General features: G+C 39.3%; 1 protein-coding gene across 1 annotated transcript; it reads left to right on the top strand.

The window, feature by feature from the left end:
• The first annotated feature begins 647 nt into the window (after positions 1-647).
• LOC102017554 (stromelysin-1) lies at positions 648-8,795 on the top strand. The gene is made up of 10 exons (XM_005377987.2): positions 648-818; positions 1,671-1,915; positions 2,006-2,154; positions 2,404-2,529; positions 4,025-4,189; positions 4,354-4,498; positions 5,305-5,438; positions 5,998-6,157; positions 7,219-7,319; positions 8,390-8,795. The coding sequence occupies exons 1-10, from the start codon at positions 714-716 to the stop codon at positions 8,488-8,490; spliced, it is 1,431 nt and encodes a 476-aa protein (XP_005378044.1). The 5' UTR covers positions 648-713; the 3' UTR covers positions 8,491-8,795.
• The last annotated feature ends 3,220 nt before the right edge of the window (positions 8,796-12,015 follow it).

Raw genomic sequence — 12,015 nt, 5'->3', positions numbered from 1 at the left:
CACTCATTAATAAATTGGATATAGAATTAAAACCAACTCCAAAATTTCTTTTCCACAGATTCTGTTTGCTCTTTTCTGCCCATGAGCTTCCCCTCTTTATGGATGAGCAAATACAACCAGGAATCAGTTGCAGATACTTCAAATTAAGGGCTCAAAAGTGGGTAAATTCTCTTCCAGATATTATGCACTGTATTTTAAAGTATAATAGTATATAATGTGGACCGTAGCTATGCATACATATGTACAACTTTTCATTTGTTTACATCATATATGTGTGTATAATTTTAGCGTGTGTTCTTAATATAAAACTTTTTTTAAAGTTCTGTATAATTCTAACTTTTTACCAAGTCAATTCACATTTCTTCTCAAATGCATAAACAGGAATTGTCTAGTGAATTACAGCCAATTTTGCTAACATAAAATGCCCCAGTTTTCTCTTTTGCTCCAGGAAGCGTTTCCCAGAGATTAGTCACCATTTTTGCCTTGCAAAATTGGGAAGGTTGGGGGAAGTTAGTAAAGTAGGTTGTATCATGTGAAGCTGGGACTTTTGGAAATGATCCTGCTGCTGTTTGGATGAAAGTAATGATGAGTCAATCAGCGGGTAATCTAAATAAACACCGCTCTATAAAAGTGGGGCTGCTGAGGGTTGACCTAGAAGGACGAAGGCACAGAGCAAGGCGGTAAGGCAGTGCAGAGCTGTGAAAGCCAGAGAAATGTGGAGCCTTCCTGTCCTGCTGTGGCTGTGTGTGACAGTGTCCTCCGCCTACCCCTTGAATGGAGCTGTGAGGAGGGACGACAGCAGAATGGAGCTTCTTCAGGTAATTAATGGAAGCGGCCATCACACTGGTTGACAGGGCCAAGGGACAAAACCAGCTCTGCGTTCCAACTACTCCGTAGAAATAATTCAGGGACAGTTATAAACTTTTGGATGTGAGGAGGCCTTGATATCACACCATTCAGCCTCCTCCTTTCATGTACAGGAGGAAACAAAGAGCCAAAGCATTAGGTGTCTTCTCAAGGCCACACGGGGCTGCCGCAGCAGTAGCTTGAGCCACACAATTGAGTGAAGAATGTATCCGCTACGTCTTACTTTGGAACTTTTTTTGGTATTTTAATCCAATATAACTTTAGCTAAATATTCATAGTGCTAAATGTCATGCTTACACAAAGGAATTTATCCAAACCTTTTTTTAAAAAACCAGATCCTTGTGAAAAGTATAAATTGGAAATTTGAGGAAATTGAATACACATACCTGAAATAGACTCAAAAAGATTTATCTGTGCATTTTGATTTTTTCCTTTAAAGACACTGGATATTTATTTGAATTTTCCATTTCATTGCTTTTGTGGCAAACTAAGCCTCAGAGAGTCTTAGCTATAAAGGCAAAGTAAAGGTGAGGAAGAGTCTGTAGTTGAACAATTAAATGAAATATGACATTTATTATTTCAACTAGGTAACCAAGTAATTCAAACACATTAAGAAATGTGAGCTACTGCAAAGATTTTCTATACACAGCTATAACTAAAACTCATAAGAATGACCTAAAAACTGTACTTATCCTATTGGTCTCAATAAACTGGATAATAATTAAAATAGACCTTGAAATTTAAGTAAATGAATTTAAAAAGTCACAAGAATTATTTATAAATTATACTTTTTATTCCATTAGCAATACCTAGAAAACTACTACAACCTTGGAAAAGATATGAAACAGTCTGTTACAAGACAGGGCAATGGTCCTATTGTTAAAAAGATCCAAGAAATGCAGAAGTTCCTTGGGCTGGCGGTGACGGGGAAGCTGGATTCCGACACTTTAGAGGCCATACGCAAGCCCAGGTGTGGAGTTCCAGATGTGGGCACGTTCAGCACTTTTCCTGGCATGCCAAAGTGGAGGAAAACCCACCTTACTTACAGGTAATGGGTCCAAAGAGGTCTCAACAATATTGAAATTTTATCAGCCATATCACAGGTGAAAATATTGCCTTCTTCATTTTTCTCGTACAGGATTGTGAGTTACACACGGGATTTGCCAAGAGATGCTGTTGATGCAGCCATTGAGAAAGCGCTCAAGGTCTGGGAGGAGGTGACCCCGCTCACGTTCTCCAGGATACACGAAGGAGAGGCTGACGTAATGATCTCTTTTGCAGTTAGAGGTAAAATCCAAATCAGAGCAAAACAACGACACCTGAAATGCGTCCATTTGTCTGGTGCTGTTTTATTAGAGAAGGCAAAAGAGCCTAATAACCTTATCATCCAATTTAGTTTTTGAGGGGCTGGGGATTTAGCTCAGCGGCACAGTGCCTGCCTGGCAAGCACGACGTCGTGAGTTCGATTCCCGGTACCGGAACAAAACAAAACAAACAAACAAACAAAAACACAATTTAGCTTTTTTTTCTTCTTAGAACATGGAGACTTTATCCCTTTTGATGGACCCGGAAATGTGCTGGCTCACGCCTATGCTCCTGGGCCTGGGGTTAACGGAGACGCTCACTTTGATGACGATGAGCTCTGGACAAAGGACACAACAGGTTAGTGATGAGGCATCGCCAGAACCAGTGAGCGCTCACGGCCTTTTATATTTAGAAAACTTCAAAACAAAGGGTCAAGAAATGGTCCATTTCAGTCGACCAGGGATAAGCAAAACATATATATTTTAATCATTACTAAACACATTTTCAGATGCTTAAAAAGTTTATATTCATCAGTCATTTACTTAATGATCATGTAGCTTGTGTGATCTAAGAACAACAATTATTAAAAGCATTTTTTCATTATATTGAACAGCAGATATCCACAAAATAGTATATTGCACTGTATTGAACTAAAATGAACCTTGATATAGCTTATTTATTCTGCCCATTTATTTTATTTTTTTGAAAAAGGAATGAGATTTGAATTCCAGAAACTGAAAATCTACCCTCCCTCTCTTTTTGGCTAAGTCAACAATTTTCCTTCCTCTAGGTGAAGAAGGATTTTTGGAGACTTGTAAAAGAAGGGACTAACCCTGAACACAATGTCCACACTGTCTAGATAGAAGAATGTTTCTCAGTTTATAATCTTGGGAAATGACTTCCAAAGTTTTGCCCAAAAATTGCTGAAACAAATAATACTATTCTTGAGATTTAATTAGGATTTATGATAAAAATGTAAACAGATCAAATATGAATTTCATACTGGTTAAAATCCTTGGCTTGATTAACATCTTGCAAAAGAAACTTTCCATACTCTCAAATGTAACAGTCACGGGGTCACAATTTGCATACATAATATTTATAAAAATAAAGTGGATTACTTGTTATGTCAATCATCATTACCCAATGCCTTCAAATTTTAGCATTATAGAGTTTTAAAAATATGAAATACAAAGAAAAAAATCTGAGTACAGCCAGGATTTGTGTGTCCAAAATCTGTTTTGTGACAAATGTGGGACGTGATGAGGCATGTTATGTTTTAGAACAGTTTTGCAAATCCTATGACATCTATCATTATTCATCTTTTTTGGACTCAGAACACAAGTAATAATTATGATGAGGCTAAAAATTATGCAGGCAATATTCCAAGAGAAAATACCAGAAGTATGGTTGTTCAAGGATTTCAGAATTGAGATGAATACATTGATTTGTTCAAATGAGAGGGCAACTCACAAATATCAATACAATGAAACTGTCTAGCTTTTAATTAATAAATGAAGAGATAAATTTTTAAATTCTAGACAGGAGGGTTAATTCCATTTCTAAGCACAGAGAAAGGGACTTGTTTGTCCTGATGTTAAGAAGTTCTTGGCATCTGAGAGAGGGATAACTGGATGTGACTAGGTACTTTATTTCACAGACTGATTTCAAGTGTGAGTCTTGAGATATACTTGGCTTTCCTTTAAGTGCATAATCATTCAGTTGTTTTTATTACTCAACAATAAAGGGGGAAACCCTGTGTGGGTCAAAAAGGTAAATATATACAATATACAACTGCCCTGTGTACTGTACATGATCATTCAGGGTAAGTAACTTATGATTTCTTAAATAGGGACCAATTTATTCCTGGTCGCTGCTCATGAGCTTGGCCACTCCCTGGGTCTCTTCCACTCGGCCAACCCTAAGGCTTTGATGTACCCACTCTACAACTCCTTCACGGACCTGACTCGATTTCGCCTTTCTCAAGATGACGTGGATGGCATTCAGTCCCTCTATGGTGAGAGAGCTTGGAAAAAGTAGACGTTGTAGCCTTGCAGTGATGCTGCATAAAATATTTGTGAAATAATTCAAACCACTTTGAGAAGATCTGGGAAGCATGTAAATTGACACAGGCCTCACATTTTTCCTACTGCTTTATCTTCTCTAATCTCTTGCCTTTAGGACCTCCTCCTGCCTCTCCTGCTGACCCTGAGCTGCCCATTCAGTCCAGCCGTCAGGAGCCTTCGACCCCAGCCCCATGCGATCCTGCTTTGTCCTTTGACGCAGTCAGCACCCTGAGGGGAGAAGTCCTGTTCTTTAAAGACAGGTCAGACTGCACACTTACATTTCTCTATCTGTTCTTGTGATGTACAATGCTTAGAAAGAAACACAAAGAGAAACTTGGTACAGATCTTTAAATATTTAAGGCAAAGTGATACCTTTTCTACATTTTCCTAAAATAGTTAAGTTCTGTTTTAAAGACTCAGGATAATTTGATCCCTCTCCTCAGACTGTTCTCAAACATCCTAAGTACATTTTCAAAAAGTACAAGTAGATCTTTAGGATCAAAACAATATTTTTTTTACTTCTTTTCAAAGTGACACCTGGATAAGCTTTCCATTTAACCAATTAATTTCCTCACTACTGGATAACACACACATGATAAAACATTGATACCAAACAAAGGAAAGTTAAGATTTTTGATTCCCCAGATCTTCCATTCATCCATGAGAAAGATCTTTTGTGTACTTCTCCATTATTGATCTATGTGTGCACAAGAATAGATTACACACACATATGCACACACACACTATCTTTTTGAAAAGTATGAATGATAGTCTAGAATATACACTGTTTTGCAAGCCCTGCAGGTAGTGAAAGCTTATGATGGGGTGATTAACTTGAATGTTAAAATAGCTTTCCTTTCAAAGGAGACATTGCTCTGGAAACCTGTGGCAGGAGGTCTACTGCAGTCTTCTGAAGAAAAAAGAAAGATATATACATATATCTGATTTCTATCTGTTACCTAGCCTAGGAGACAAAAGAAAAAGAAAGGGAAAAAGATAGGTGAAGCAGAAAAGTGAGGAATATAAAGATCGTTTTAATTTATACTTCTTTTTACATATATTTCAGGCATTTTTGGCGCAAATCCCTCAGGACCCTTGAACCTGAGTTTTATTTGATCTCTTCATTTTGGCCATCCCTTCCTTCCAGAGTGGACGCTGCTTATGAAGTGATTAGCAAGGACACTGTTTTTGTTTTTAAAGGTAATTATTATTTTTTAAAAAATTTTATTTGACATTTAGATTATTTCAGGTGAAGACTTCAAAGGGTTCTGTTTGTTTGTTTGTTTGTTTGCTGTGTTGAGGATCAAACCCAGAGCCTCACTGGCACCAGAAATATGCTCTACCACTGAGCTATACTCCTAGCCCTAAACTCTTCCTTAACTTGCTTAAACATATCCTCTGACAAACAAACAAACAAAAAAACTTGAACAGGATTCTAATTTTCTCTATTATGACAAATTTTGGCTACTAAGGTAGCCAGTGGAGATGAGGAAATGACTAGGGGTGGTATGCATTTATTTATATTTTTACAGGTTAAATGCTAAACAGGAAGATAAATTAACCAGTTATAAATTCCCTACTTCATCTTTGTTCATTCTTTCTATAAGCAAATTGTTTTTAAGGCTCAGTGTGGAGCTGCTAAGTCTAAAATTCAGACCTCCTCCTCACCATGAAAATCAAAGGTGCGGAAATGCATTTCTAAAACTAAAAGGTTTAACTGTTATAATTTTACTATAACTGTGAATGTTTTTTAAAACAGGAAATCAGTTCTGGACCATCAGAGGACCAGAGGTGCAAGCAGGTTCCCCAAGAAGCATCTACACATTGGGCTTCCCTGCAACCGTAAAGAAAATCGATGCTGCCATGTCTATTAAGCAAAAGATGAAGACGTACTTCTTTGTGGAGGACCAATACTGGAGGTATGAGGCAATAGGAGGGACTTTGTTTGGAGCCTAATTAAGGAAATAATTTTCTTTCCTTAAGAAAATCCACCTACCCTACCCCACTTTCCTCTTAATAGGAAGTTGGGGGCTTAGGGACTGTGGGGAATTGCTTACTTTGAATCACAGAAGCACCTTGTCATTGGCATTCTTTAATTATGCTTGTGTTAAATCCCAAGGGAAATAGACTAGTACTTCGATTCCCTCTTCTTCTACCTACCATTCTTCAACTCCGGGCTCAAGCCCACCACCTCCATGAAGCCTTCCCTTTTGAACTTGAAGCCTCGTATGCATTTTTCTTTCTTTGAACAATTGCCTGGGAACCTAGGCCACCGTTTAGCTTTCCTTTTCCTGTGCCCTAGCGTTCACTCACTGTCTCATTATGTGTTTGCCTTGTCTTCTAACATAAGTGTATATTTTCAAGGGTTTCTTTTGCCCATTTAGGGAATGACCAGCAACAGCAGACACGTCCTGTTTTGTGGACACCACTCAGGACTTGCACACAGGCTGATGGCCAGGCCATTTGTTGAGACATTGAGATGTCAGAGCAGATCATCAAATGTGCGCTAAGGGGCCACTAACCCACCTGCTGGACTTTTCTTCTCATCCAATTTCTTTTATACGAGGCTGCCATAGAAAACTTCAGTGTGTATGCTGGGATGGCTAGTATACATAAGCCAGTGATGGTAGAGAACTGGAAACAGTATTTCACATATGTGATTCAATTTACTCTGTCACACACACACATCTGTTCACACCTCCACACCTTTATTACAGAACGTTAAGATTCTTTCTATCTACCATCAAATATAATAAAAAGCAGCAATTTCTATAGTAGGATGTTGCCCCACCCCCGATGGGTATATGGTTTTAAGAGCCAAGTCAATAGCACTATTGAAACCACATATTTCTGTGGTGCTAAGTATGTTTGGTATCTATCTGTAGTACGTGAAAAATTTGCTAGGCTTCCCCATGATTTATGGATTTTGGTCAAATGGCCTCTCTGCAATCCTGAGCCATACTTGTTTTACTTGATACAGATTTGATGAGCAGAAAGCAGCCATGGAGCCCGGCTTTCCCAGAAAGATAAATGAAGACTTTCCAGGCGTAGAAAAGGTTGATGCTGCTTTCGAAGCATTTGGTAAGAAGATGCTTAATCTGTTCATAGTGGGACACTTGAAATATTTTACAGTATATGAAGAAAGAGAACACTTTCTAATAATGGGGTTATAAAAATTCAGTTCCCTCTTTTCCCCCTACCAAAATCTAAATTCTCCTACTTTTTGTGCCAATTATATGACTACTGTATATGATAAAACAACTACTTGAGTTGTTTTGAGTCATAAAGATCATCAGCATAAGCCTCTCTATTTTATATCCACATATTGAACCCAAGCACGCAGGTGCTACTTCTTTACATGCTGCGCTGTTACCTTTCTTGAGCTGTGCACTCAAACAAAATCCCACGAGATGATGTGGTCAAGTTCAGTGCTAGCCAATAGCTTTCTCCCACATCCAATCCTGTTTCTACTGCTAATTCCCCAGGAAATTTTCTGTCTTTCCTGAGTTAGTCGGTGATGGGTCACATGTGTTCATCACCAGTTCTTGTCTTCCCATCTACCCAGAATTTTTTTTAAGAAAAGATTTTTTTTCCTAGTCAAAGATAAATAAGTAAATATTGATGATCCTTATGGAAAGGTAACCTGGGCATCAGGTTTGTGGAGCAGCAGAGGATCCTCTGGTGATTTGAAAGAGTTGCTGTACTTCTCTGGGGGCCAGAAATGCCCTCCAGCTACAGCGTGGTGAAAGGAGAGAAGTATCAGAAATAAAAATAATAATAATAAAGAGATCATAGAGTTTAAACAAATAATTTTTTCTGATTAGAATTAAAAACCCAGAATCTGGCTTTGCTATCAGATCTATGACAGATCTGACATAGAATACTCTCTCCCTCTGTCCTTGTTGAGTAACCATGGTGGGCATCTGCATCTGTCTAAACCTCAGCTTGCTCATCTGTAAAATGGGGTGAGACTTATGTAAATAAGTAAAAAATAGATGAAATCTAATACAGTGCTTCATGCTATTCCTGGAACAGAGTAAACCTCCATGCAGACCTTCTGCTTTCAGTTCTCTGTCATCCTAAGTTCTGCACATTGCCGCATTTCTCCTTTGGAAAACATATCTCACTTGTTCTCCTGTCTGTGTTTGCAGGATTTTTCTATTTCTTCAGTGGGTCTTCACAGCTGGAGTTCGACCCAAATGCAAAGAAAGTGACACATACTTTGAAGAGTAACAGCTGGTTTAATTGCTAGGAAGATGTACGGAAGGTGCCATATGGGCATTTTCAACAACGCTGTCAACTTTCCGCTGAAGTCTCTCCGAACTGAAGCGGTTAGTTTCCTCCTGTGTGTGAGATGACAGAACTCGAGTGTGAGCTGTGTATCCCGCTGGTCATCTTTACTTTGTTACAGGGCATTCAAAGGGCTGCTGCTCAGGTTGCACCTCGTCACGGTGTTCTCTTCCACAGGGAGGGGAAGGGTTCATGGCAACTGACCAGTGACTGTATCTATGTACACTACTTGCTTGTTATTTAATAAAGATGGTTTATTATTGCTTATTTAATTAGTATTTCATTTGATTCCAAGAATAAGTCATTCTTATAGTCTCATGGAGAGTTGGAGATGCTCAGGTGGTGGAGGTGGCAGGGTCAGTGTCTCAGTGGCTGGGGCCTCATGGTGGCTTATCCAGAATTGAAGGGCATCTACTATTTGCCCTCTGCTTGTCCCTGCAGACATGCTTGTTTCCAGTACCCAGGCATCGTATGTGTTTTGCTACACCTAAGGCGAAGGATCTAGGCCCTCGGCCCCCACCCTTTCAGTGCTAGGGACTGGCTTCGTGGAACACAATCTTTCCATGGGTAGTGGGGGACCTAGATCCCTGGCATGCACAGTTCATGGTAGGGTTCTCCTGTGAGGATCTAATCCTGAGCTGATCTGACAGGAGGCAGAGTTTGGGTGGTAATGCCAGCTATGAGGAGTAGCTGTAAATACAGATGAAGCTTCACCCCTTCACCCACAGTTCCTTTCTGATTGTGTGGTCTAACAGGCCACACAGATCTTAGCCCAGGTTGGGGATGCCTGATCTAGGAGATTGCCTTGTTGTAGGGCAGGCTCTGCGAATAATTCTGAATTGAAGCCTATAATTATGGCAAATCACCTACTTCACATATCTGATTTTGCAGATCAGAAAAATCTGTGGTGGGAAATCCCTGTGGTGGGAAACATTTTCTTTTATTATATATTCCTTCAGTGAGACACCCTCTGCTGTCCTAGCAAACAAATTTCCTCTGGTCACACATGAAAATATCCTCTTATACACATTTTGGATCTTTTTGTGCCTGGAAGTAAATAACAGTTCTCTTGTTTGTTTTTTTGTTTTTGAACCAGGGTCTTGATCTGTAGTGCAGGCTGGCCTGAAACTCTATATGCCTCAGGGTGAGCTCACATGATTTTTCTGCCTCAGCCTCCAGAGTGCCAGGATTATAGTAATCCATCGCCACATCCATCTAGCAAAGAACAATTTTAGAGGAGGTTTTCTGTCCCTAAGAAAGGTCCCTAGCACAATGCCTTATTGGTACTGCTCACTCAGACACTAGCTTGTCCATTCATTTGAAGATCACTTAGGGACCCTATTCATCATGCCCACAGTGTGCTAGCTTGTAGACACGGGAACCTGAAAAAACATGGGCTCAGTCTCTACTCCCATTGAATTTATAACCCAGCAGAAAAGAATATATACAGATGATTACAAATGAGAATATGCCGTATAAACTTAATAAGCTACAAAGAAAAAGCAGATTTTTTTCTTACAGAATAGTAGGAGGATCTACTTTGAACTAGGGGGCTTTTAATAACTTTTAAGGGAAAGACATTGACAAAGGTTGGGCAGGAGGTGTGGAGACAGCAGCTTGGACTAAAGTGGTCATATTGGGAAATCAGGGCGAAGAACAGACTGTACGCAAATGAGACAGACAGTAGGACTCAGTGATGGGTTAAAGACGCAGAGCAGATGGGAAGTGCCTAGAATAATTACAAGACAGGCAGCCTGAACACAGAGGCAATTTGCTGAGAAGGAATGCAGGAGGGGAGAGGTTTATGAAGGAAGGGTGAGAGTGAGGATGTGCTGCTTGTTTCTATTTTTGAAATGTCTATAAGATATCCAGGTAAGCCTTGAGACAGGCTAGTTTGGAACTCGAAAGAAAGAATATAAACATGTGGGAGTATTTAGCACTTCAGTGTGTATGCATTTGTTTATTTTTAAGGTAGGCTCTTACTATGTTGCCTAGGCTGATCTCAAACTCATGAGCCCAAGCGCTCCTTCTGAAGCCTCAGCTCCCCAGGAGCCTGGGATGACAGGTACACGCTGGCTCGGGTGTCACCATTAAGGTTCCTCTCAAAGCCACAAGTGCAGAGGGGCCATATAGGGAGATTTTATGATGAAATGCTAAGAAATAGCAATATTTTTCCAAGAAATACATTTCTTAAAGTGACCTAAATATATTTATTTTAAATGGTACTACATATAAGTGATGATTCAAAGCAGGGCAAATGTTTAAATTTTTAAATATTTTACTACAGTAAAAGATACACTGTCACTGTCTTCCTCACAGTGCTGCCCCTCATTCTGAATGCACTTACTCCATTATTCCTGCCGCTGTCTGAGGCAGTTCGGGAAGTCTTTTGTGAGCGTCTTTATGAAGAATGATTTTAAAAGTGCTGTGAATGTTGCTGCCAATACAGAAAGTCAGACTCATAAGAACATTACAGTAGGTCCATCACTTCTCAGCCCTTTGGTAAGATCAAGAGCATTACAGTAGGTCCTCGCCCACCTTATTTACTGAATCTGGCGCCATACAACTTCTGACTCTTTCCCAAGGTCAAAATGACTGTGACCGGTAAATGTTTTGAACCACTGCGAACATAGAGGCAGAGCACAACTAAAGACACCCACAAAAGACACCTTGCAGAACATCTGTAGAAAGCAACAAGAATGATAGGACAAGTGTGTTAAAGCCAGGAGGAGAACTTTTGAGGGGGATTAATGGCAATGTGTCTTTTGCTGTAATTTTTTTTTTAATTTTAAACTCCATGTTTTTCAATCGCACATCATAGCTACAACACAAAATTCAATAGATAAAAAACATTATACAATGAAAAGCAGTATTCCTCCCATCTCTGCACCCAACATCTGTCTCTTTTTCTCAGAGGCAACCAAGAAGATTTTCACGAATCCTTGCAGAAGTCATTTATCCTCACCAAGCAGGAATATCATTTTAAAAATAAAAATGGCGGCATTCAAACTCACATTGTGCTGCTGTTTAGGTTTTTCACTCCATGTATCTTGCCAACCATTTTATATGAGTATATATACAAAGCCTTGTTTGTTCTTTTTACTTCAATCTACATTCCAGTGTAATATCAAAAGACCAGTGTGGGGCCTGATGAGGCACACCAGTAATTCCAGAACTAGATAGGCTGAGGCAGAAGAATTGTTTCCAGTGAAGGCCAGCCTGAGCTACATAGTAAGTTCAAGGCCAGCCTGAACTATATAGCAAGACCCTGTCTCAAAAAGGGAGAGCGGTAAGTGTAATTTAATATGAAAAGTCCAATTCATTTTTTTTTATTTTAAAGAGTATAAGAAGGATAACATAATAATAGGAGGGGCTTACCAAATTATAGACAGAGTGGTAGGAAATTATCAATGGCTATTGTTTTACATATTGTTATCTATAAGATAGTTTCTCAGGAAAGCAAATAGACAAATGATAGTGAGTTACA

The sequence above is a fragment of the Chinchilla lanigera genome, unplaced genomic scaffold (genome assembly GCF_000276665.1).
Source record: "Chinchilla lanigera isolate Chin_1 unplaced genomic scaffold, ChiLan1.0 scaffold00011, whole genome shotgun sequence".
NCBI classification, from domain to species: Eukaryota; Metazoa; Chordata; class Mammalia; order Rodentia; family Chinchillidae; genus Chinchilla; species Chinchilla lanigera.
The sequence above is the reverse complement of the archived record's forward strand: the minus strand, read 5'-3'. Positions and strand labels throughout refer to the sequence as shown.